Genomic DNA, 26,004 nt, shown 5'->3' on the forward strand with positions numbered 1-26,004 from the left:
TACATGTAATTGGCAAGCAGTGGCAATTAACAAATAACAAATTTCCTCAGAGATTTGTTTTTTACAATGCTGCCTTTCGGTGTCAGCAAAGGCAGAGAATCCAGACAAATGGAGCACGGAATCTTATAAAACTGTTTTGTTGCAGAGAACAAGTGGACATAACTTAGATAAACAAATAGCAAAATGATAGTCTTAATCACTTAAATTAATCAATTTCATAACCAAAGAGGTGTGTGGCTAAGTGGTTCTTAGAGCAGCTCTTTTTTCTTTGAATTTTGGTTTGAGTTTTAATGGAAGTGAAGCTGGAGAGTTTGTTTCTTTCCTGTCTTTATTGGGTCCTCCCTGTGCGGTATGTCTGTCACCCCTGCGGTGTCTTACCTGCTCACTGAGCTTGCAGGATGTTTAGTGGGCCGTAGGATTAGTGGTGGTGCGCGCAAGCTGGCCCGGACACCCACGTTAATCAAAAAAAATAAAATTGTAACCGACACAGATACTTACTTTAATTTGTGAGCATAATAACCTTAGCCTGCACCATGGTGACCAAATTGTAAGAGAGCAAGTAATTATTTCGTATATCCAAAGTCTTTTATCTCATATGATGAATTATTTTCATGATGAAACTCGTGTTTTGGTTGGTTGGTTGGTGTTATTTAACTTGAACTGATCGATTAGTTTAGTAATTTATTTTTATAACTGATTATTTAACTAGTTAACTCAATTAAAACTTGATTTTATTTTTTAATTTTTTATAAATAATGTAGATTTGGTTTTAAAAAAATCTTAAAATAATATTATTTTAGATTAATGAACCTTTTAATAACTTTATGTTAACGTAAGGAGGTGAGGAACAAAAACATGTGAAAAAAATGAATATTGAAACGACAAAAAGGAGAACAAAACATTGTGGTCGACAATGAATCATTACAAAAGGAAAGGACACATGTTTCATTGATGGAAATCATCGTCAAGTTTCCAACTTTCTAAATAAATTCTATAATTAATTAATGAGATAGTAGCTTGTCATCATCAGCTAGTAGAAGCCCATCTCAAAGATGTTACCACATTGACATTAGAGTTTCTTCTTCAAATTAATGATCAAAACATTCCAATCTCTATAATAAAAACTTGTTCTATCCTGTAGTTTTCATCGTGTAAACAAACGGCTCTGATTAAAAACCGTTGAACAAGACGATTGTCCCATTGTTTCTTGCACAACAATGACCATGAATGAGTAGGGAGTAAAGTGTAAACTCTAGGAGTTCAACTTGATCGAAGTTTACAAGAACAAAAGGAGAATCTAGTTCCATTCTCCAATAGACAATGAGGTGGGGTGGGGTGGGGTGGGGTGGGGTGACTGGTTGGTGGCACGTAAGTGATTAGTGGAGTCTATGTTTTCCATATGTCACCAAAACATTATTTTTCTCCACTCATCTCTTCCTCTTTACATCATCTCTACTTTCCTCTCCATTAGTCCTCCTCCATGCCATGGCTTCGCCCTCCTCCTCCTCCTCGAAGCACTGCAAGAAAAACGACTCCTTCAATGGCTGCTCCAACCCCACCAAGAAACCAAGACTTTCTTTCATTTCTGACTCTGAAATCCAATCAGAGTTCTCCCACCATGACCAAACGATCTCTCGGATTAACAACGGCAGCTTTGGAAGCTGTCCTCAATCTGTCATCTCTTCCCAGCAAAGCTTCCAGCTCCAGTTCCTCCGCCAGCCTGATCACTTCTACTTCAACACCCTCAAATCTTCTATCCTTCATTCACGTTCCATCATCAAATCTTTGGTAAACGCTCGTTCTGTTGATGAAATCTCCCTTGTGGACAATGCCACCACTGCTGTTTCCATTGTTTTACAGAACTGTGCATGGGGTTTTACTGAAGGGAGATTTAACAAAGGAGATGTTGCTGTCATGTTGCATTATGCTTATGGTGCTGTAAAAAAGTCTGTTCAGGCTTATGTGACGCGTGCTGGAGGGGAAGTTATTGAGGTACAGTTACCTTTCCCTGTTACATCGAAGGAAGAGATCGTGAGTGAATTTAGAAAGGCTTTAGAGAGAGGGAAAGAAAATGGGAAGAAGAAAGTTAGGTTGGCTGTGATTGATCATGTTACTTCAATGCCTAGTGTTGTTATTCCTGTTAAAGAATTAGTTAAGATCTGTAGAGAGGAAGGTGTTGATCAGGTTTTTGTTGATGCTGCTCATGGAATTGGGTGTGTTGATGTTGATGTGAGAGATATTGGGGCTGATTTTTATACTAGTAATTTGCATAAGTGGTTTTTTTGCCCTCCTTCTATTGCCTTTTTGTATTGCAGGCAGAGAGGAGAGGAGGGCAATGGGGGTGATCTGCATCATCCTGTCGTGTCTCATGAGTATGGTCATGGATTGGCTGTAGAGAGTGCTTGGATTGGGACTAGGGATTATAGTGCTCAATTGGTTGTTCCAGCGGTTTTGGAGTTTATTAATAGGTTTGAAGGTGGGATTGACGGAATTAAGGAGAGGAATCATGAAAAAGTTGTGGAGATGGGGGAGATGTTGGTGAAAGCTTGGGGGACTAATCTTGGGTCTCCGCCGGAGATGTGTGGGAGTATGATTATGGTTGGATTGCCTGCTTGTTTGGGGATTTCGAGCGAGTCGGATTCTTTGAAGTTAAGGACACATTTGAGAGATCATTTCCAGGTTGAAGTTCCTATTTATTTTAGAGCTCCGCTTGATGGAGAAGTTGATTCAGTTACTGGCTATGCTCGGATTTCTCATCAAGTTTACAACAAGGTTGAGGATTATTACAGGTTTAGGGATGCAGTTAACCAACTGATCAGTGATGGCTTCACTTGTGCATCTCTCTCTGATTGAAGAGGTATGCCCTGTCTCTAATTGTACACAGGGTTTGCAAAAGCTATCTTGATGATCATGGCTAGCATTTTATGTTCCTCAATCTAGGTGCAGTTTTCAGTTGCTAATCTGTCGATAGATAATTTATCAGTTGCTTTTTCAAAAAATAAAAAGAAATCTATTTGTGAATCTGGGAAAGCAAGGTGATTAGCCTCAATTTTGGAACTGGGTCTAATAATCAGTGCCTTAAACTATATCATTACGATACCGAATAGGAACGTGCCAAATTTATATCCTTCGCTATTTGTTTGTCGTCTGAAACTTCCAGTCATGTTAAAGTTAAACTAACGACTTAGATTATTTACCCTTAATTAAATTGTGGTTACACTATAGCGAACATGAAGAGGATTATGCATAGAGGAACATAGGTTGATAGAGTGTTATGCCTTCCTTCTGTCATAATGACGATGATTCGAGTTTATGGCTGTCAATTTCCATGCTGTCAACATATATTCAATTTGCTGTTAATCTGTAGTTAGCCAATATCAAAAAACAGTCACTGTGGTTACATTTTAGCTGCTGTGGAGATTGTTTATGTACGATGGAATATAGGTGGTTTCTTCCTCAAATATTGGTGAAAATCATTTCAGCTGTTTCTTAAAATCAAAGTGACCTCCTTGCATTGTCTCTGCCCTGATTGCATTTACAATTGTAAGTACTGACATTAATGATGAATGTAAGCTTAATCATGGAATGTCCCTTAAATCGATCCCATTCATAGAATATGTCATGGCACAATGTTTTTAGAGGGAGGATCATTTTTTGCTTGCCATCGCCAATATACTCTACTGGTTCTGCTGTTGTCCGCTCATGATAACGCTGTAGAGTAATGCCTTGTTCAGATTTTCTGGTGATAGATTCATCAGTGAAACTTTTTAGATTGTTTCTATGCATTTAAACCGTGACAATGGCTGGTGATGACATTTCTAGAAATTTTGCATGAGGAGAAGTATAAAGAAAACAGAAACGCACAACTTACTTAAACCACCCGTCAAGCTTGAGTCAAATCAATTAGTAAAGATCTGTGAAATGAATCTGATCTTCTTAACCAATTAATGAACATCTGTCACAATGATTTGTTGTCTTGTTTGTCTACATATTAGTCAAGTACTGTCTATCCATCTACCATAATGATATCAAAGGTTTACTTTCCTAGAGCAGCTATACCTTTCTAGTTTCGGACTTCTCTCCTCCAGGTGCATGTCAAATTCCCTAGCTTTTGTCATATTTTCCTAGTACTCTACTGGAGAGAGTGTTCTGGTCTTTGATTCAGGGTATTTACTGGAGTTCTTGTGTGGGATTTACCTGCAAAACAGTATCTATTCAAGGACCATCCTTGGAATGTCTCATATACATGGCAGTGTTTAAATAGATTGTTCCCTGCGATTCCTTCATCTATTTTTGAATGAACAGAAGAATTATTCTGTGTAAGGTTTTCTCTTCTATATTTGAGTGTAATTGAAATAAATGGTTGTATCTAAATTGATTGAAATGAAATTAGAGAGCACAATTTGTAAGAATGAACATGCTCCAAAGCAATTAATCTGCTGGTAGAGGCTGCTCCTCCACCAGTTCCATGCAGCTGAATTCCTTTAGCTACAACGCGCGGGATGATTCTTGCATTAGTCTTCTTGAAAACAGCCTGGCCATTAATGAATATGTCTATGTACATGTGAGTGAAGCCTGCATTTTATTGATGAGATTTTACACATGTTGTAGGATTCAGACTATAGATTGTTAATGGTTGGTGTATATAGAATTATACACCACCCTGGTGTAAAATTACTTGTATGCTGATGAAATCTGCAGAACAGCTGCTTTAACCTGGAGTTTCTGTTTGCTTGTAGTTCAACGAGGTATGGTAGAAGTGTTCCAATAAATAACAGCAAGTGGCCATGGTTTCGGTACCATGACTCGCAAAAGTTGACGAACAAACTTGAGATTGATGATGAGTATCAGAGCTCCAAGATTGTTCCTCTACTTTCTTTCTTTTGAATTTGTAGAGGAGAGATGAACTTGTCTGTTCTTCTCCCAAGTGATATCCTTGTAAATATTATCATTAACCTATTTTAATTCTTGTAGGGCTCAAAAAAGCTAGAGCTTATCACATTTAACAGTTGACCTTAACTATCAGTTAGTGTGCTTGTATTGTAACCCAATATGCCGTGGAGATTGTATCTGATATATGTATTAGATTTCTGGTTTTTGTGTTGACAGCTAGTACACCATGGATTAACTTTCAAAACCACCTGAGATGAGCTTGAAAATGGTGGCGGCAAATACCTGTTATGCACAGCTATAATATGTGGCCGCCTCCATCCTATGAGCCCTTCAAGGGTGTGTTTGTTTGGAAATAGAGTAGCGGTTACGATTTAAAATATTTTTCGCTTAGAAATGTATTAAAATAATATTTTTTATTTTTTAAAAATTATTTTTGACATCAGCACTTCCAAAAAATCTGAAAAAATAAAAAAAAATAGAAAATTGAAGAAGCTTTGATTTGGATGACGTTATTTTTGTGTTTCATAGCATAAATATGAAACCCCGTTTGCCCTGACGGGTTGACCCGGGAGTCATGTAACCTAGGGTCTTGGCCGAGTTTCAAACCAATAAAACTTGAAGATGCAATTGGTTTAGTCAAAACCAGGTAACTATAGGTCAACTCGAAATTTGTGTGACTCGGCATAACTTGAGTTAGATTTGATTTTTTTTAATATTTTTTATTTTTTTAATAAACCCAAAAAATATAAAAATAATTTATGAATACTTAGCATTATATTTTTTTATAACTTGCATTCACATGGATTGTTTCTTAACTTCTTGATATGAGATATATATTATACTTCATCTCTCATATTTTTGTTTTTATAGCCTATATCAATATGCATTATTTCAAAACTTCTCTATATGGGATGTTAAATCTCAAATGTAATTTTTTTTCCAGATTAATCCGGGTTAACTTATATGACCTCAAACCTGGTCACTTGGCCAAATCATCTCTTGAAACAAATTTAATAACTAGATTTTATAGTGTTGCATACCTGTAAATGTTGTCTTTTTTGTTGTTGTCTTCAAATGTAATAAAAAAGCAACAATATCTTTTATTTAAAAAAAAATTAAAAAATATATATTATTTTAAAAAAATAAGTTATATTTATTTAAATTTAACCATATCAACTCTAGATTTTTTTAACAACAGCTACTAAACCGAGTCCTTAGCATAAAATACACTCACATCCAACTATATTATTATTAGAGAGGAGAAAGTAAAAGTTATCCCAACCCAGAAGATCTTGCAAATCTTTCTATTTTTATTTAGAATATCCTTCTTTGCAAATCAAAAAGAAGAAGAGAAAAAAAAGCCTTGCAGTTTTGGATAGTGGTCAAACAAGAAGCGGAAATGGACCCTGAATTTGATAAAAGAATCCAATCATAAAAGGGACCCACCAACCACACTGCATCCCAAATCATTGATTCTGTACTTTCATTAAAGGCACCGAATTCCACCTCTTAACCAGAAAAAATAATAATAATAAAAGGGCTAAAAATCAATTATGGTCCCTTTTATTTACACATTCGGTCAAATCAACTCCTGCATTTTAAGCCACTTTAAAATTCTTCATCCAGTTAATGATATAGGGAACTTTTAGCATGAGGATATATTCTTATACATCGCTTTAAAAATTACAAAAATCAGAATGCTGATGTTTGTTATAACAAAATTCTCAGTAACTAAATACTAGAATTTATATATTGAATAATATAAATTTATTTTTTTCTGTAATTATCTGTGTATATGCTGTAATTAAAAAATACATATTGATAGAAGACATCATTATTCATAACATAACACTGCTATTTCCATACAATGAATGATATAATTGTATTTATAGGCTCAAACAACCCTCCATTGGAAGTAAGAGGATTTTTTAACTTCATAAAAAGTATCGGAACTAATATGACTAATCTGTAAAGTTCAGATACCATGTAAAGTTTCTTAGCCTGAACAAATCTTCCTTGGCTGACAGCATAGAACTCTTGAGGTTCCCTGTACTTGGTACTGTCTTTTTTTTTTTTTTTTTTTTATCAAAACACAGAAACCAACATGCATATTCCCTCTCTCTCTCTCTCTCTCTCTCTATGGTTCTGTTCTGATTGAGGGGCCAGTTTGAATCCAAGTCCTGTTTATACAAGGGTTTTCTTTTTTCTTTTGGGGAATTGAACCAATTTCATAGGTTCTCTCTTCCCTTTTTTATCTGTAATAAAGGTACCGGCTTTCTTTTTATTTTCTCACTATGTTGTTCATGTTATTATTTCAATTCTTTAGGGTTTGTTTATTCTGTGTTTTGTTAAATTTGGTTTTTCTAGACAATTTTGTAATATTTGAGGATAAAGTTTTGAGCTTTATTGTTTATTTGGGGTTCTTGGTGGAAATTGCCGTTTAATGTTTTCTGGGTTTCACTGGAACGTAGAAAGTTAGCTGCTTTTATTAGTGCTCTAGGAATTTGGTCCTTTAATTTGGTTGAGGCTGGCCAAAAAGATTGAATTTTTATCCCTTTTTGGTATTGGGATTTTGAAATTTCAAAGCTGATGTTGATTGCCAGACTGTTTTCATTGCACCCTGCCAATTACAGCTTAGTAAAAAATTTCAATAGGCAGAATTGAGTGAAATTTTGCTGTTTTGCGTTAACTTGATGTGGTTGGAAGCCTGAACATGAAATCTTTAATCTATTTTATCTACATTGTTGCAGTAAACAAACACACAGCTTTCATCCATTTGGCTGGTAAGATAACTGAAAGATGGATTTTTATGACCAAGTTTTTGAAAATCCACTCTGCGTCCATTCGTTACATGCTCATAGGTATTAAAAGATTGCAGAGCTTGCTTTGGCACTTCTTTTCCGGTTATCTGTAAATGTGATGTTTTCTCATAATGTATTACATTTTGGGTTATAATTTCTTACTTATTTGTTGGGTTTAGTCAGGTGATGGCGGAGATAAAAATAATAGTTATTTGTCAGTTGGGTGGTGATTTTGAGACTGATAAGGATGGTACTTTGTCTTATACAGGTGGTGATGCTCATGCTATAGACATTGATGACAAAATCAAATTCAATGATTTCAAGTTGGAGGTGGCTGAGATGTTTAGTTGCAATGTCAATACCATGTCTCTCAAATACTTTCTCCCGGGCAATAAGAAGACTCTCATTACTATCTCTAATGACAAGGACTTGAACCGGATGATAAAATTCCATGGGGATTCTTTCACTGTAGATATTTATGTGATTTTGGAAGATAATTTTCTGCCTGGTGTCTCAAATTTGCCTGCCAGTAGGTAGTATCCTTGATCTCTAACCTAAAAACTTCGGTCATTTTGTTGATCTTTTGGAGTATCTTTACCAATTCTTGATTTTGTAGATCAAGCAGAACAACTCTGTCTGAAGAAGAGCCTCCTATTGATGCACCTCTTGCCGTTCTGGAGGATATCACCCAGCCCGATAACTCACTTTCTGCACCTCTTGATCTTGATGTTGTAGACGATACCAATAATGCTGATGTTCTTATTGAAGATCCGCAGATTGATCCACTTGAGATTTCACCAATTCTTCCTCTCCTTGCTTCCAATGATGAGAAACATGCTAAAGGTGCACAGCAATGGCAGAATACAATTACTGGAGTGGGTCAAAGATTCAGAAGTGTTCATGAATTTCGAGAGTCACTGCGTAAATATGCCATTGCACACCAGTTTGCATGTAGAGCCCGTTTGGCTACGAGGTAGAGGTTGCGTTTCTGAAGAAACGCAATGACTGAGTGTTTGGTTAAATAAAAACAGTTATTTACTGTGCGTGGATCCCTCAATTTATTGTGTTCTGGCCGCAGGAAAATTAAAAGCAACAAATAGCTGTTTTTTGCATGGCAGCTCCACTGTTCAGTGAACAGTGGAGCATGCCTGCAGTTTTTTTTATTATTATTTTTTTTTTTGAAACAGTGGAGGCATGCACTGTTCAGTGAACAGTGGAGCATGCCTCCACTGTTCGCTGAACAGGTTTTTTTTTTTTTTTTTTAACCAATGTAGTTAATTGATTTCACTCGTGCTATTTCAAGTGAACAATAATTTTTTTTTGTTTTTTTTTTTAAAATTAGTTTAAGGTGAATTAAATTTACTCGTAGTGTAATCTTAATTTTATTCTTGATAATATTTTATCTGATTTTGTAGTTTTTGTCGGATGAATTTTGTACGTAATGGAATTGTAGATAATTTTTTGTTAAAGTAATTTTTTTAAGTATGATTTATTTCATTATGTAATAGCAATAGTTAAATCCATAAAATTTAAATTAAAAACCATCAATATTAATATATATTTTTTAAAATTATTTTATAACCTCAATTTCAAAAGCATTCTTAACCAAACACATTAAAACTACTTTTTTTTCAACCTCAATTTTAACCACAGTTTTAACCAAACATCAATTTTTTTCAAACCAACCTCAACTAAAAGTACTTTTTATAAAACAACTTTTTTCAAACCACAACCTTAACAGCTACCGCAATACCAAACACACTCTTAGATATAAGAAGAATGATAGCCATCGAGTAACTGTTAAATGCAAAGCTGAAGGTTGTCCTTGGAGAATTCATGCATCAAGGTTGTCAACCACCCAACTAATTTGCATAAAGAAGATGAATCCAACTCATACATGTGAAGGGTCGGTGGTGACAACAGGACATCAGGCAACTCGAAGCTGGGTGGCTAGTATTATTAAGGAAAAGTTGGAAGTTTTCCCAAATTACAAGCCCAAGGATATTGTCAATGACATCAAACAAGAATATGGAATCCAACTAAACTACTTCCAGGCATGGCGTGGGAAAGAAATTGCGAAGGAGCAGCTTCAGGGTTCATACAAAGAGGCATATAATCAGTTACCGTTTTTCTGTGACTAGATAATGGAAACAAATCCAGGTAGTCTGGCAACATTCACCACTAAGGATGACTCAAGTTTTGAGGGCCTATTTGTCTCATTCCATGCCTCATTGTATGGTTTTGTTCAAGGTTGCAGGCCTCTTCTTTTTCTAGATATGGTCTTGATACCTTTAAATTCAAAGTATCAAGGTACATTGTTTGCAGCAACAGCTGCAGATGGGAATGATAGCGTGTTTCCTGTTGCTTTTGCGGTAGTAGATGCAGAAAGTAATGATAATTGGCACTGGTTTTTACTTCAATTGAAAACTGCACTGTCAACTTCTTGTCCAATAACATTCGTAGCAGACAAACAGAGGGGCCTAAAGGAATCAATTGCTGAGATATTCAAGGGTTCATACCATAGCTATTGCCTACGATATTTGTCTGAGCAACTAGACCTGAAGGGCCAGTTTTCTCATGAGGTTAAGCGACTCATGATTGAAGACTTAAATGCTGCCGCCTATGCATATAGGCCTGAAATCTTCCAGAGGTGCATAGAGAGCATTAAAAGTATTTCTCTAGAAGCATATAAATGGATTCTCCAGAGTGAGCCGCAAAATTGGGCGAAATCTTCCAGAGGTGCAAGATACAATTACATGACATCTAACTTTGGATAGATGTTCTACAGTTGGGTTTCAGATGCACATGAGTTACCAATAACACAGATGGTTGATGTAATACGGGGTAAGATTATGGAGTTGATTTATACAAGGCGAGTAGATTCCAACCAGTGGCTGACAAGATTAACTCCATCCTCAGAGGAAAAGCTAGAGAAGGAAAACTTGAAAGTACATTCCCTTCAGGTGCTTTTGTCAGCTGGTAGTACATTTGAGGTTCGTGGTGAATCTGTTGAAGTGGTTGATATCGACCGCTGGGATTGTAGTTGCAAAGAGTGGCAGGTTACTGGTTTTCCTTGTTGCCATGCTCTTGCTGTCATTGGTTGTATTGGCAGGTGTCCGTATGACTATTGTTCAAGATATTTCACAACCGAAAGTTACCGATTGACGTATTCCGAGTCTGTTCACCCTGTAACCAATGTGGACATGCCTGTTGAGAAAGACTCTTCTCAGGTTGTAGCAATCGTAACCCCTCCTCCGACCCGGCGTCCTCCAGGCCGGCCTTGCACAAAGAAATACGGGCAAAAAGACGTTGTCAAACGTCAGCTCCAGTGCAGTAGATGCAAGGGTCTTGGGCACAACAAGTCCACTTGCAAAGAGCTTTTGTAGAGTGTTCGAAGAGCTTTTGTAAAGTTTTAGGTGTTCAAGTATTAGCTTCTGTCATGCAATGCAGTTTACCTCTTTCATGATAGGTGACATCAATTTTTTACTCGCTTCACGTTTTCTAACCATACCCAAGACTTTTTAACCTGTATGCCTATTTTCAAAGGCCGTATACTTAGAAATTAGTCAGTGTTTCTTGGCATGGCTAGTGTTATACATACTGTTATGTCCGTTTACATGGACACATGTGTGCTACATGCTTCTGCCAAAAAAAATTGTTGCCATTTCAACTTGTCAAGATGTTGATTATGAGTATTTGCTCCATTGTTTTACACGCACTCGTACGCATTTTCCACTGAAAGTTTTTAGATGACTTGATGGAGTTCAATTTCTTATCTGTGAATGTTGTTCTGAGAAATGCCTGCTATCCCTCTAATTTTGAATTTTGTTGTTTGCATCCAACCAATCAATGCCCTCCTGTTTTATTAACTGGGATGACATCAAGAAGCGAGGCATCAGAATCTGTACATGTAACAATAGCTGTTGTTTCTTTTGAGCTGTATTTCTAACTTAAATTCTTATTAGTTTGAATAAGAGTTAGTACATGATAGTGATGCTAGGAGACGTGTTGCTGATGTAAAAACAAAGAGTATCTATGCTCAGATTTGTTATATGAGAAAAGGTTCATCTAGGTTTCACCATAACTCAGTCGAGGATACAACATTGCTGCTTATCTATGTGTTTTGCTTATGTTCTTGCATCACTTCATGCTCTTGTTTGTGGTCTGGTTACAAGACGATAATAAGATCAAAGGCCCTGACTTGTGAAGTTGTATGCTCCCATTGCAGAAAAATGTTATGGTTACAAGATGGATGACACCGTGCAGCTCTACAATGGCAATGCCTTGGAATCTTACTTTCCCGCTACTGACAGAACGTGGGCATAATAAGCTAGATAATCCTGATTATCTAAGAGAATTATCTATGGAGTGCCTATCATAAAAACTGGCTTTGCGTCCCACCATTTTATGCCATCCTTCAAGCCATGGCCAATCCGAAGTGCAGAAAAGATGGATGATAATCACAAAAAATCAAAGTGTTTTCTAATGATAACGGAAACAATTTTTATTAGATTAAAACCCAGAAAACAATATATATATATATATATATATATATATAACAGAACCCCAGATCTCCAATCGTTCACAAAAACAGAAATTATGAGAGAGAGAAATGAAACTAGCCTGACGGCCTTTTGAAGCTTTAAACCCTGAACTAATAAAATAATGAACTTTTTCAAGAAAAGATGAAAATTTTAGGGTGGAGACAAGGCAAAGAAATATCCGGTTTTCTATATATTATACATTATACATTATTATTATTATTATTCATATAACTAAAACGTTATTATTATCATTCATATAACTAAAACGTGTGCAGTTTTTATTGTTCATCCTCTCATATTGTATTGTTATATATATTATAAAAAAAAAAATGAGCTTAGTCTTTTATTATAACCATAGACACAAAATAAACTATACATTAAAACAATGTAAATAAGATTTTATCCTTGTTAAAAAAATATTATTAGGCCTGAAATTGAGATAGAAATGTATTTTCCAAAAGATATATTCGTCATTTCAAAATTGATTAGGAACAAAATCGTTGGAATATTTTTTTTGTTAGTTTAACGACTATTTTTCCATTAAAAACAAAAAAAAAATGGTGGGGGCTCTTTTATCTTTTAAAAAAAAAAGAGTCATGCTCTTGGAAGAGAAAAAAAATATATAAATGCATAAAGGGGTTTCTCCATCTTTTTCTTTTTAAAATAATAAAATAACATAATTAACCTTACAACTAAAAAACAAATGCTATTTGTAAGGGTGTTTTGATCTTTTCAATTAGTTTTGTAACACTTCACTCCACTAGCAAAATATTGTTTGTCTTAGCCTACAAGCCTCACGAATTTGTTCCTAACAGTCACACATGGCACCAAAACGTGTCTTACTAATCAAGGTGAACATGCTCATATAAGGCCCTCCCTCAAGTTCTCACGGACCCCGCCTGCTAATGTGAGATATTACAATCCACCCTTCTTAAGAAGTCTGACGACCCCGTTGACACCACTGAACAGCCAATGAGTCTGACTCTGATACCAAACTATAACATCTCACCCCACTAGTAAGATAGTGTCTGTTTTAACCCATGGGCCTCACGAATTTATTCTTGGCAATCACGCATGACCCCAAAACCCATAGTTTTAAATCAATTTATCCATTCTATTTTTCTGCTAATCAAGCGATTATCATGCAATTAACCTCAAAATTCACAAAAAAAATTATTCCCCCAAAATATTTACATGAACCCTGGAATTTTAAACCTGGAGGTTTTCTTCTCCTTGTACAAGAACAAGATAGAAAAATAAAATTACTTGAGGGTATGTTCCTTACCTTTGCTACTTTAACTTATTTCAATGAATTCTTGTAAAAATCTACAAAAATCATGTCCTCCTCTTCCAATTTCCAGCTTCTTCTCTTTGTTTTTTTTAAGCTCCGTAACTCTCTAAGTTTAATCATTTAATTTGTTTTCTTAGATATAATCCTCCTAAGAACACTCCTTTTTTATTATTTAGCTTGAAGAAATGGGGAGAAGATGAAGAAAAGGGGATAAAAAAAATGGTCTCCCTCTTGTTTTCCTTTTGCAAAGGACGTGTGCTATCTCTAAAGAAGGAGAGGAGAATATTTGTTTTGATAAAATTACAAAAATGCCCTTAATAATAGTGTATATGTCATCTTCTTTAATTTACTCGATTTCCAGTACTCTTATAAAGCCTTCCCAAACTCCGATTCCCATGAAATTTTAACCTAAGATGAAGCAATATGTCTGGAGATTGCTTATAAAATTTTAGTTTGATCCAACGATCAAATTGAGATATATCAATGATACTGTAAAACTAGATAATCGGTGCCTTTTATGCCAAAATCTAAATTTCATGCATTAATTTATTTACTTAGATCATCATGAAATTTCCCTTTAATTTATACTTAATAAATTCAAAATACCTCATTTATCACTAATTTTTCAAAATAAGTTTTTTGACCGGGGTTTACATATCTTCTTATTTTTCTTATTCTTTTATCTATTAAAACTCATCACTGGTTTCACCAACATTACAAGTTTTAAACTAAAAATCATAACTCTCATTTCAACTTCAACAATACATTTAAATTGATTTATGGAGATTATTATCTTTCTTACATGATACATTTATTATCATTCTTACTATTTATTTCTTTCTTTCATACTGAATCTCCGTTACTCATCGAGACCTCATTACTTCGAATCTATGTTTTTTTTTTTACATTTATATTTACAACATTTATCAAGTTTAAAATTCTAGGGTTCATGTAAATATTTTGGGGGAATAATTGTTCTTATGAATTTTGAGGTTAATTGCATGATAATGGCTTGATTAGCGAAAAAAAATAGAATGAATAAATTGATTTGAAACTATAGGTTTTGGGGTCATGCATAGTTGTCAAGAACAAATCAGTGAACCATGTGGGTTAAAGCGAACAATATCTTACTAGTGAGGTGAGGTGTTACAAAATCAATCAATTTAATTTAGGATAAATTCAACATAATTTAATTTAAAACTTAAATTAAATAAAGAGTTAGGTTGCAAGATTTCAAAATTAACACTTAAACCAGGTTTAATAACACAGTCAAAATAATTTTCATGCTCTTAAAATTTGTTTTTATATTTTAAAAAATTACCCACAGCGGAACGCTAGCCAATGGACTGGTAGGGTACTATTCAATCCTAAGCAAACCGTCATTTGGATTTCGGGTTTTATAGTAATAGGGTACTCTCTCAGGATTGTGGACCTAATTGATAAATAATAAGTTTGAGTGCTAAAGTAATAAATAGCTAAAATTATGTGGACCAATACTCGGTTTGCCCAAGTGAAAGTCTCAGCAAATGGAGAGGAACAAAACCCCTATAAATCAATTGCCATAAACCATGTCCTTAATTCTAAAGAGTTGAGCCAAGGAAGGGCATTCTCAACTGAAACAAGCACAACCGATCGCTTTCAGGTGTTTCCCTTGTCAGGTCAGTCGCACATCAGTCCCCTTGCTCGGTGTTTAGTAAAAAGTAACATGCTTTAGCATGTTTTTTGCCTTGTTCAACCTTAAAAAGAAACAAACTAGTAGTTGTGACTTGACTACAATGCTCTCTCCTTCAACATTTTTGAAGAGAATTCCCAAATGGGTCAATCTAAAAGCATTCATTTCTTCAGTATCTTGCACTAATACCATCCAAATTAACCCAGAAATCAATCAAAACACGCCAAACTTTCCTGATTTTGATGTAAAGATTCAATCTTTGAGGAATAAATTGTACCCTGATAACTTAATTAAGGTTTTGAAAAGCACCAGTGATGTTAAGTCTGCTGTTAAGATATTCAAATGGGCTGCCCTTCAAAGAAAGTTTAACCACACTGCTGATACTTATTATTGGATAATTTCCAAGCTGGGTATGGCTGGCAATGTTGAGGAAATAGAGGGGTTTTGTCAAAATATGGTAAAAGAGAGGTGCACAGGTGAAGATGTTCTTGTTTCATTGGTTGATGCTTTTGTTAGAAATTGTAGGCTTAATGAAGCAATGCGTGTTCTTTTTAATATGAATTTGGCTGGTATTAAGCCTTCAATTGATGTGTTTAATTTTGTTTTGGGTGCTCTTGTTGAAGAGAAGAGAGGGTTCCAAGATGTGGTTTTTGTTTATAAGGAGATGGTGAAAGCAGGAGTGGCACCTAGCACTGATACTTTGAATTATTTGCTGGAGGTTTTGTTTGAGACAGATAGGGTTGATTCTGCTTTGGATCAATATAGGAGAATAAACAAGAAAGGGTGCCGTCCTGACAGTAAGACTTTTGAGATAGTAATAAAAGGTCTCATCGCCAATAATAGAGTTGATGATTCGGTTTCCATTTTGCATGAGATGTTAGAACTCGGATGCGTGCCTGAACCAAGTTTTTATAGAACTACAATACCTTTGTTTTGTAGGGAAGATAGACTGGAAGAGGGGATTTGGCTGTTCAGGAAGATGAAAGAATCTAAGTTTACCCCGGATTCTTTTATTTATGAAGCTTTGATACAGTGTTTGTGCAAGCAGCTTAGATTGGATGAGGCAGTAAACCTTCTTGAAGAGATGATGGAAAGTCATTTGGAAGGTGATAATAATGTTTTCGTGGATGTTGTAAATGGATTTTGTAAATTAGGGAAGATTAATGAAGCTGTTAAGCTCTTGGAAGATAAACATGTGCTTGAAACTTCTCCACATAATGCATTGCTCAGATGTTGTTGTGATGCTGATAAATTTCTCATGGCTAAAGGTCTCCTTGAGAAGATGTCTGAGAGAAATATTGATGATTGCGATTCTTGGAACATTCTTATCAGATGGCTTTGTGAGAGGGATGAAATGGTGAAAGCATACGAACTTCTAGGCAGAATGATTATATCTTCTTTGATTCCTGACTATGCCACATATTCTGCTCTTGTTGCTGGCAACTGTAGGTTAAGCAAGTATGAAGATGCTCTTCAGCTATTTCTTCAGCTTCATGCCAGGTGCTGGATTTTAGATCCTGCTTCTTACTCTGAGCTAATTGAGGGACTATGCAGGGGTGAAAAGTATCTAGAGGCTGTTAAAGTATTTTGCTACATGTCTGAGAACAGATGTTCTCTTCAGTCTTTGCCATTTATTATGCTTATCAAGGGTATTTGTGACATGGGAATGATTGGTGAAGCTGTCAGGCTACAATCGTTGGCTTATAACTCTGGTACTTCTTGTGTCAATGCTACATATAATTATGTAATGCTCAGATTGTCTAAATCAGAGCAGGGAAGACACGTGCTAGCCTTTCTCTCACAAATGTTGGTTCATGGTAGCAATCTTAATACAGAAGCATATTGCATTTTGATACAGAGCTTGATTGCACAAAATCGAATAAAGGATTGCTCTATGTTTCTCAATGTGATGGTTAATAAGGGTTTAGTACCTGATTCAGACACATTATATAATCTACTATCATGTCTGGCCAAGCATGCTCAGTTGTACTTGATTTCGGTTTCACTTGATAAACTTGCTTCTGACTCTGAAGTTCTAGATTCAGCCATGTATAACATACTTATTAATGGCATGTGGAAAGAGGGCAATAAAAATGACGCTCGTCGACTGTTAGACTTGATGTTGGAGAAGGGTTGGGTCCCAGATGCTATGACCCATGGGTTGTTGATTGGCTCTGCTGATATGGAGGAAAAGGGTGAGGGGATGTTGGCATATGTTGATCTTAGCACCAAAGATGGCGTTGGTGACATACTAGCTGAGGGATTGGGGGAAACATGAATGAATCTGCTTTCTGAGTTTTGGAAAGATAGAAGATCTCAATTTCTTACTCATTGCCAAGTCCAAATGGTCAACCAGCAAAGGTATTTTCTTGTCTTTGTGATGCGATTCTTATTGTCTTTCTCAGATCTGTTATTCTTTATTTGGTTGTCGTATTTTCTAATTCCATATTATTCAATTTCTGCATGTAAAATCTCCTAAAAATTCTTCATTTAGATTACATAGCTTGAACTGCTGACTCTATCAATCACAAATGTGGATTGTTATGTTCATCATCTTCTTCTTGACAATAAAATTTGTTCTTTTTCATTAGTAACTAGATAGCATGTAGACTTTCTTGAAGCAAATACTATAATTCAAAAAACTGTGGCACATTAACCAAGCAGAATTTTGTAAAATTTCTGCCTTAATTAATGAAGTTAACACATAAACGGCACCTAATGTTCCAAACAACAACTTGGAATCAATCTGCATTTGCATTTTTTCACGCATATTAACTGTAATGCAACCTTGGTTCTGACTGTTGGCTAGCAAAACATGACAAGGGCAATATTTGCATGTGATAGATAGACGAATCAGCATGGGTTGTTTTGAAGTTTTCAGGTGGCTTGGAACTTAAAGGTGACTGTAAACTGGAGAGATGATGGGTCTTCCAGGCCAGGTGACAATGTCATTCTTTAGGTTTTTGCTTTTGCTTTGTACGAAAAGAAGTGAGTTTCTCCAGTTTTCCCAGAATTATTGCTTGGTGAGATCATGCTTTTTTTTCTGGGACTTTTCTGTGACAATAAATATTAGTCAGTTCCGGCTTCTAAGGCCTGTTGTATGCGTGATTTGGTGATTCTTTACTCAGCCAAACTTTTGAGGCCATTTGGATGCCTCATTTGAAGATTCTTTACCAGATTTCTTTTTCTAATTTCATTTGAATTTATGTGCTATTTTGGGAGTTTTAACCTATGCTTTCTTTTAATTACCGAAGTAATGTTCTTATGGGTTTGAAGGAGGTTTTGAAGGTCCCATTTTCTCGTTGGTTGTTTTTTAGTCATTTGATTGTTTTGGTTTCTTCAATTCTTACTGCTACTTTTTTCCTATTGCCTCTATATGCAAGTCTTTTTCCATTTTTAAATGCTTTCTAGGCTTTATGGTCATTTTATTTTGTAATTGCCTTGCCTCTTTCTCTCCATTATCATGCCGTTGTCAAGATGTGTTAGTGATTGAAAGGAAGGTGATTGTTTAAATTTTTATTAAACAAATGATATATTCATTTGCCTGTATATACCTGTTTATTTACAGTGCATGTTTGACTAACTAATTTTGTTTTCATGGCTCAGGTTGTGATTTTGCTGCCTCTTTGATGCTTGGTTCGGATCCTGTTAATACCATCATTCATTTCTGCATAATTTTGTCATTAGCTGCCCAAAACATTAATTCAGGCACCTTCCGAGGACTAATTGCGGCTATTCCAGTTGTTGGACTGCTAATACTCAGGGACCCCTTTGCAGTAGCATTGCAGATGGTGCACGAACTAAGCCTCAGTTCGTTAACCTTTGTAGACAACAGAGGGAATTGATCGCCTTCCCGATTTATCGTCTTGACAGTCTTGCCAGTAGGATGAAATCTTCTACTGACATGTCTGATGCTTTTGGCAGTTGTGTTCGTTTTTGTTACTTTTTTCGGATGCATTTTTCTTTCCGGTAATCTTAATTTACCTTTCATATCTAAGTTATGTTATGCTTTTGTTATTCCAATTATTGTTTACTTATCTGTCGCATGTCTTCCCCTATATGCAGCGTGAGGAATTGAGGCTTGCTTTATGTTCCAAAGAGAATGAGGCAGTTTACTGAACTTGATCAATATGGTTGATCCCTTTCTATTTGGCACTGCATACCATGAGGCTACTGAATCTTTGCTTGTGTTCTGGATGTTTGCAGGTTCTTGAATTCGTAGGGCATGGATGATGTTTTCTTGCTTCAACTGAGCTACGTCAAAAACCTTCATTTTACGCTGTTATTAATGGATGAAATAACATCCATGCCTCCTATCCCTTCAAGGTTCAGGATTCGAGCAGCCTCTACTTTGTACAGAAAAAAGACTTGCAGCTTTCTCTGTTTCCTGTATTTGATCTGTCTTGGGTTCATTTGCATGAAAGCAAACTCAGAGCCCAGTTAGCAACACAAATTCAAGAATCAGATGGGCTTATCTTCTATGGGTCCCGTTGAATGCAAAGGCAAAACTAGCTGGTTTGACAGGGAGGTTCCATGGTGCAAATTTTGGAGCAGCAAGGAGAGGGAGGCAGTGGAAAAGTAGGGTTTCATCAAACAATATTTGAATAGCTTAACCAGTTCTGTACACACCCCTAGGCCCCAGTAACATACGTTCTTCACAATACCAAGTCAATAAAAAAACAGAAACAAATCACCTCTCCCCCTACAACAAAATGAGAAAAAAAATAAAAGGCGAGGATAGAAGGAAAAATCACTTGTCCCACTGTTCAGTGTCCTAGATATCAACAGTATTGGATTCCCTAAATGAATCTCGCATTTGTCAAGTAGGCCGGCTTTCAGATCTTGAACCTGGATAGTCGCTACGATCCGTGTCAGAATTCTCCTTTTGAGATTCAATTTCCACGCCTCCCTGAGTTCTTCTATGCCTCCGATCCTGAAAAAATCACAACAAATTTCATAAAGTAGAGTTTAAAATTGAAATTGAGTTGTCAGTAATTCCTTATCAATCACAAAAGCAGTGAAGACTTGAGAAGATGGAGGTAACACCATCAGTAATTATATTTTGGCTCGCATGGCACACCATTGTGTGCAATGCAGCAAAAATCAAAGAACGTAATCAAGCAATTACTCAAATTCAAGCACATAAAGTGACAAGACTCGTGAGAAGATGGAGATAGCACAATCAGTGATTGTTTTTTTTGGCTGGAATAGCACGCCATCTTGTGCAAAGCAGCAAAAAACAAAGGATGCCAGCAATTACACATGCTCCTTGTTTTTTACCTTATTCAAAAATGAGTTTGGTTGGCAATCGATCAGATATGTCTTGGAATAAAGAAATAAAACAAAAAACCGACCTCTCTTGGAATAGGATATTCCTCAGACTCGAGCATTCGAACAACTTGGCTCATCTTAGGTCTTTTTTCAGAATCTGGATCAACACACCTCAGTGCGGTCAAGAGGGCACGTTTTAGAGCTCTTGTTGATGGCCTCACCTCAATGTTTGGATCTACTACTTCTTCAGACCGTCTATTTCCGACCATCATTTTCAACCAATCTACAAGATTTACCTGCCAGATGATTTAAAGATCAACACAATTTCAAAAGCTGTTAAAAGCGAATAAACTTTCAGCTACTGAACATATGGCCTCAATAATTACAAGGGAAGTAATGATACAGAACAACAATTCCGAGCGTGTCTATGATAAAATCAACTAGAAAGAACCTAGACAGGCTAATATTGGAAACTTGACGATATAGTAGGCTGCCGGTATCTAGAAAATTTTAAATATCACTTTTTTATTTGTAAGATTCCATACAGTACTGTTACCCCTGATCAATAATAATAACAAAACCTCATAATTCCCCATCTCTCCTTCTGGTCTTTGATGTCCAGTTTGGAAATGGATATGGCATCAATCCATCCTGACTAGTACAAGTAAAGATCATATTAAAAAATATCATCACTTTTTTTTCTGTTCATCTTTTCTGTAAGGCCAAGGGATAGTTGATGCAAAAGCAACAGAAGTACATAATGTAATGATTCAAGAACCACATAGTTTGTCCTCAAAATGCATATCTAACATTTTTAGCTGATCAATAGTGTGATGTTACGTCGGGTCAAACACTGTCTTTGGTTTGTCCAAATACCAGTTGAGGCATTTAAGTTTAAAAGCATTTCTTTAAGCGAAGCAGAATACAGGAATAAAAGAGCTTATTCCAAGAACTCTCACTGTCACTGAGCCTATCTATTGAGCACAGAACCAGTTAGTCCACTCACCAAGCATTCCTTATCAAAAAGCAAAGGCAATGGACAAAAGTGAAGTTAATTTTAGGCCAGGTTAGAACCCTGAAATTGAGCGAGCATTTAGTAACCATCATAGAAAATTTGGATTGCTGTAGTTTCTAGATGATAGTCAAGGCAGCTTGGAAAACTTCGGTGAGAACTGCAAATATAAAGTAGCATACCTCATGAGTAGGGCGGCCATAGTCTACAGGATCTCTACCAGTGATTGCTTCTAAGAGCACAACCCCAAAGCTATAAACATCACTCTTTTCATTCAAAAGTCCAGTATTTGCATATTCAGGAGCCACATATCTGAAAGATTTTGTTTTGTCAAGGCAAGAAGGGATTGGTTGCAGAGGTGATGATCCTCTTCATTAATGAATAAGAAACATAATGAATGAGCCAGTAAAAGTACACTGTCAGAAAACACTAACCCAAAGGTTCCCATAACTCGAGTCGTCACATGGCTTTTTCCAGCTCCAAGCAACTTGGCCAAGCCAAAATCAGAAACCTTGGCATTAAAGTCGTCATCAATTAATATATTACTCGACTTGATGTCTCGATGCACCACTTTTGGCTCAATGGCCTCGTGCAAATAGGCAAGACTGCAAGAAACATGCCATGTCATTTGGGAACCCGAAGGCCAGAGAGGGATTAAAGAGAATTGACTTACGCCTTAGCCGTGCCAAGTAGAACCTTCATGCGGGCCTCCCAAGTAAGATACCCGTGCTGACGCATAGCTCCATGAAGCCACTGTTCCAAGTTTCCGTTGTTGACATACTCATACACCAATATCCTGCAACCAATATATGCATTAGATCATAATGATAAGAGCTTAAACAGTTTATAATAACTGGCAAGCGAACTAGCACTGAGATTCTAAAGCTACAAAAGAGAACCGTTCTATTTATTTTTTGTTGATGCCTAGAGCGCAAGGCCCAAAGTGAATCATGTGAGCACCCGATCTCAAGTCTAACTATATGGCATCCCATACGGAAAAGAAAAATGTTACCTGTGTGTCCCTTCTATGCAATATCCCAGAAGACGAACCAAATTCTTGTGTCGGACATGGCCAATGGCGTCAACTTCCACCCTAAACTCCTTTTCCGCTTGGCCTCTAAAGAAGAATTAAAACGTTGTGAGTAAAGAAAACTTGATAGTTATGAGAAAGGATCAATTAGAAAAACCATAAAGCTTATTTCAAACTCACAAGTTGTTCAGGATCTTTTTTACAGCCACTGGAGTCCCATTAATCAAATGTCCCTGATAAACAACTCCATATCCACCCTCACCAAGGACATTCTCCTTTGAAAACCGGTTTGTTGCAAGCTCAAGATCCCTCAGTGTAAACCAGTGACCCCAACCCAAGTGAGAAAACTCAGGCAGGCCACTCAATGGAGAAGGAGCAGTTATGGGGTATGAAGAAGAAGGTTTATATACAGTTACTTTTCCAGAACTCCCTTCTTCACCTGATTGTGATCCACAGTCTTTCTCTAAATGATGAAAAGAACCTGACCGACTCATATTGTCTCCATTCTTCACTTTCCCCATACCCAGATGAACCAGGACCTTATCCGATTCTTTGTCGCTGGACTTGTCATGAATTGTCAGGAGAATCCCATCACGAGGTACAAACTCATTTGTCGATACTTGTTCCACCCGAACTTCCGTAATTTCCTTCGAAACAGTTGGGATTTGACTTGGTGGAAGATGGTTTGTATCTCTTCTAGATTTCTTCCGTGAAGTTAAACAGAAGGACAGTACAGAGAGGATGATAACGATAAACAAGGCAACACAAATTCCAATCACTTCCCAGACCTTGAGACCCAAAATGGCAGTTTTCTTGGATAGTTCCGCATTTAGATCACTGGCCATCTTGTCTTTTCAGATATCCAAACCCTACATAATTAACATGAAATCTATAAAAACTGCAGTCCCACCATTGCAGAATCTTACAGTAAGAATAGCATAACTACCTCTCCAACAGAGACATTACAAAACTCTTTTCCACTGAAGGAAAAGAAAAACTAACCAAATTCAGGACTCCAGCTACATAAACCGTATAAATAAAGAAAATGAGTATTCACACAAGCATTTCAGTGGGATCAAATAACACAGTCGAATAGGACTACCCCAAAAATAGAGAGAGAGAAATTGCCAATTAAATCACAATATAAGTTAATAGACATCAACAAACATTTCAATTAGAATACAATCTTTTCCATAAAAATGAGCAAGGATCAATAGGCAGGTAAGGAAAAGAAGTGAGCAGCGAGGAAAAAGCTTGAATCTTTTCACCTCTCTATAAGGAACCTGACAGGAGAAACCTTCAAAGTTTAGATCTTTCAAACCCCCTCACCATACGACCTCCTCAAAACTCCAGATCTCAAGACTAAACAAAACCCAAAAACCAATGTCAAAAGCAACACATTTAGAAGACACCCAACAGCCAAAAGGTAAAATTAAATGGCTAAAAAGAGTAGATTTCCTTCCAAAAGAGGTAAATGTGAGAGTGAATCTAAGCTGAGGTGGAGCTTTCCGTGTGCCCCCCAGAGCCAGAAATGACAAGAAGAAGAAAAGGGTTTTGTTGTTGGTTGTGGTAAAGCGTAGAAGATGATGAACATGGAAAGTTGTGGTTTTTTATGTGTGAAGGCACTGGTGGTGGAGAGAGAGAAGGGAAGGAGTTATCAGTGGTAGGTGATGCGTTGTAGTTTAGACATTAGACAGACATTACACCAACAAAATACAGTGGTGGTGGTGGTACAGTGAAATAGAAGTCATGGATGAAATGTGTAATCTTCTTTCTTCCTAGTTCCTAATCCTAGGACATAGGATGATGATGATGTTTCATTGGTTTCATTTCATGCTGTTATCAACATGACTCATTGATTACTCCTCTGTCAGTTACCCCTTGACATTAGTAATAATAAAAGTAACAAATAGTTAGTAATAATAATGAAGGGGTTTTGGTTATGCTTGTTGAGGAGGTTTTGTAGGTGTTAAAGCTGTATGCTACTGTTAATTAGTTGGTCAAACATCTCAATTAAGATGGACAAGTAGTGGCTGACTGATGATTATCATGGTGAAGATGGTAGTGCTCGCTGCAGTAATGTATGTTTTCTAAAGTGATTTTTAAAAAAATATATAAAAATAATATTTTTTTAATTTTTAAAAATTATTTTGAATATGATTTAAAAACATAAATTCCATGAAAAAAAGACAATGACTTGTATTGTTCTGATATCCACGTGCTACTTAGATCCTGTTTATCTACGTTGTCATATAATGGTTAAAACTGTAGTTTGAATAAAAAAAAAATTAAAAAAAAAAAATTATGGTTTTTTATTCTAATCACAGCTTGAGAGTTCAAGCGAAACAGATTGCATTATGAAGCTATCCAAGTCATGAAATATTAGAAAACTTGTCAAGAACGTTAATTTTGAGGTCTAAAAACTAAGTGTTATAAAACCTGGCTAGACCCAGATCACTCATTTTGATTAATCTACGCCTTAGTCCTTGAAACAATTCACGAGCTGAGCCGCGTTCTACTGATTATACAACATATGAAGCAGCTACGTGCAGAGGAGTGAAAACTTTATAATAAACGTTGACAGTGAATTTCAGGCACTCCTTTCTTCCCTGTTAACAGGTTTGCGGGTATTGTTTATGGCGCCATTGAATAGAATATTACTCTGATCTTGGCCTCCCGTGTTTTAAAATTAAACAGTGACAGGTAGCCTGTTTCAATCAGTGAATAGTTTCACCTATCCTTCTGGACTGCATAAAGAAATCTCTCTCGAGTTTACATGAAGAAGAAGGATCGGGTTTCTTTGTAGTTTGGGGAGAAGGGGCCCTGACCTTTTTCTCACAAGAAACTGCGAATTCAGGTCATGTCCTGGTCATTTAGTTGGGGGTGGCTATTTTTCTTTCCTATGTGTTTAATGACATCCTATCTCACTTTTTCTTTTCTTTTAACTTCTTGTATTTGAATGTTATCATCGTGTTTGTGTTTGTCATTGTTATTTATTATAACATAAGGTAAATAGTATGGGAAAATCATTAGGGATCAAAAGATTTTTTTATTGTAAATTGTAATAATAATTTTACTTTTAATTTCTCATTTTCGCGGGACGTTGTTTTAGCTTTCTTTTTCTTCGCCAACAAAAAAATGGCGTTGACGCCATTAAAAGGCGCGTGTGACACTTTCTAGTAATCAAATCTAATCATTCGCATCTTGTTGAATGCGCGGTCGTGTCCTCTTCCATGTTGTATATGTAAAAGATTTATTGTTATTTTAACTATCTTAATTTATACAATTTTATAAATGATTTCTTCACTAAAAATAAAGATTAATAAAAAAAATTGCGTGAATTTTAGGGATGCATGTGGCAACAATGCTAGACCTGTGTTCGGATCTTACAACCATATCAGACAAAAAAATACCTATGTTTATAAATTATTACAAGTGAAAATGCCTTGGATTTGACAATCATGCCAAGCCTAAGCAACGTGGGTCTGAC

At 36.2% G+C, this 26,004-nt stretch overlaps 3 protein-coding genes and 1 pseudogene across 7 annotated transcripts; 3 read left to right on the forward strand and 1 right to left on the reverse strand.

The window, feature by feature from the left end:
* The first annotated feature begins 1,355 nt into the window (after window positions 1-1,355).
* LOC118034942 (probable L-cysteine desulfhydrase, chloroplastic) lies at window positions 1,356-5,104 on the forward strand. Its single transcript, XM_035040397.2, has 2 exons — window positions 1,356-2,857; window positions 4,740-5,104. The coding sequence occupies exon 1, from the start codon at window positions 1,486-1,488 to the stop codon at window positions 2,851-2,853; it is 1,368 nt and encodes a 455-aa protein (XP_034896288.1). The 5' UTR covers window positions 1,356-1,485; the 3' UTR covers window positions 2,854-2,857; window positions 4,740-5,104.
* A 1,871-nt stretch (window positions 5,105-6,975) lies between these two features.
* On the forward strand, window positions 6,976-12,099 carry LOC118034944 (uncharacterized; annotated as a pseudogene).
* A 2,993-nt stretch (window positions 12,100-15,092) lies between these two features.
* LOC118034945 (uncharacterized) lies at window positions 15,093-19,931 on the forward strand. 4 transcript variants are annotated; one of them, XM_035040402.2, is made up of 5 exons: window positions 15,093-17,562; window positions 18,083-18,140; window positions 18,808-19,170; window positions 19,267-19,308; window positions 19,408-19,931. In XM_035040402.2, exon 1 carries the CDS (start codon window positions 15,245-15,247, stop codon window positions 17,477-17,479), a length of 2,235 nt encoding a protein of 744 aa, XP_034896293.1. In that variant the 5' UTR covers window positions 15,093-15,244; the 3' UTR covers window positions 17,480-17,562; window positions 18,083-18,140; window positions 18,808-19,170; window positions 19,267-19,308; window positions 19,408-19,931. The 4 variants fall into 4 exon arrangements, with proteins under 4 accessions (XP_034896293.1, XP_034896290.1, XP_034896291.1 ...); XM_035040399.2 differs by having other exon boundaries at window positions 18,046-18,140; window positions 19,267-19,931; XM_035040400.2 differs by having other exon boundaries at window positions 18,076-18,140; window positions 19,267-19,931.
* Window positions 19,786-24,393, reverse strand: LOC118034946 (probable receptor-like protein kinase At5g18500). Of its 2 annotated transcripts, none has more exons than XM_073409381.1 (8): window positions 23,798-24,393; window positions 22,695-23,383; window positions 22,497-22,601; window positions 22,158-22,280; window positions 21,919-22,089; window positions 21,667-21,796; window positions 20,556-20,768; window positions 19,786-20,134 (listed from the first exon to the last, which is right to left on the reverse strand). In XM_073409381.1, the coding sequence occupies exons 2-8, from the start codon at window positions 23,357-23,359 to the stop codon at window positions 20,021-20,023; spliced, it is 1,521 nt and encodes a 506-aa protein (XP_073265482.1). In that variant the 5' UTR covers window positions 23,360-23,383; window positions 23,798-24,393; the 3' UTR covers window positions 19,786-20,020. The 2 variants fall into 2 exon arrangements, with proteins under 2 accessions (XP_073265482.1, XP_034896294.1); XM_035040403.2 differs by having other exon boundaries at window positions 23,783-24,393.
* Between the last annotated feature and the right edge of the window lie 1,611 nt (window positions 24,394-26,004).

Source organism: Populus alba, chromosome 5 (assembly GCF_005239225.2).
Source record: "Populus alba chromosome 5, ASM523922v2, whole genome shotgun sequence".
Classification (NCBI taxonomy): Eukaryota; Viridiplantae; Streptophyta; class Magnoliopsida; order Malpighiales; family Salicaceae; genus Populus; species Populus alba.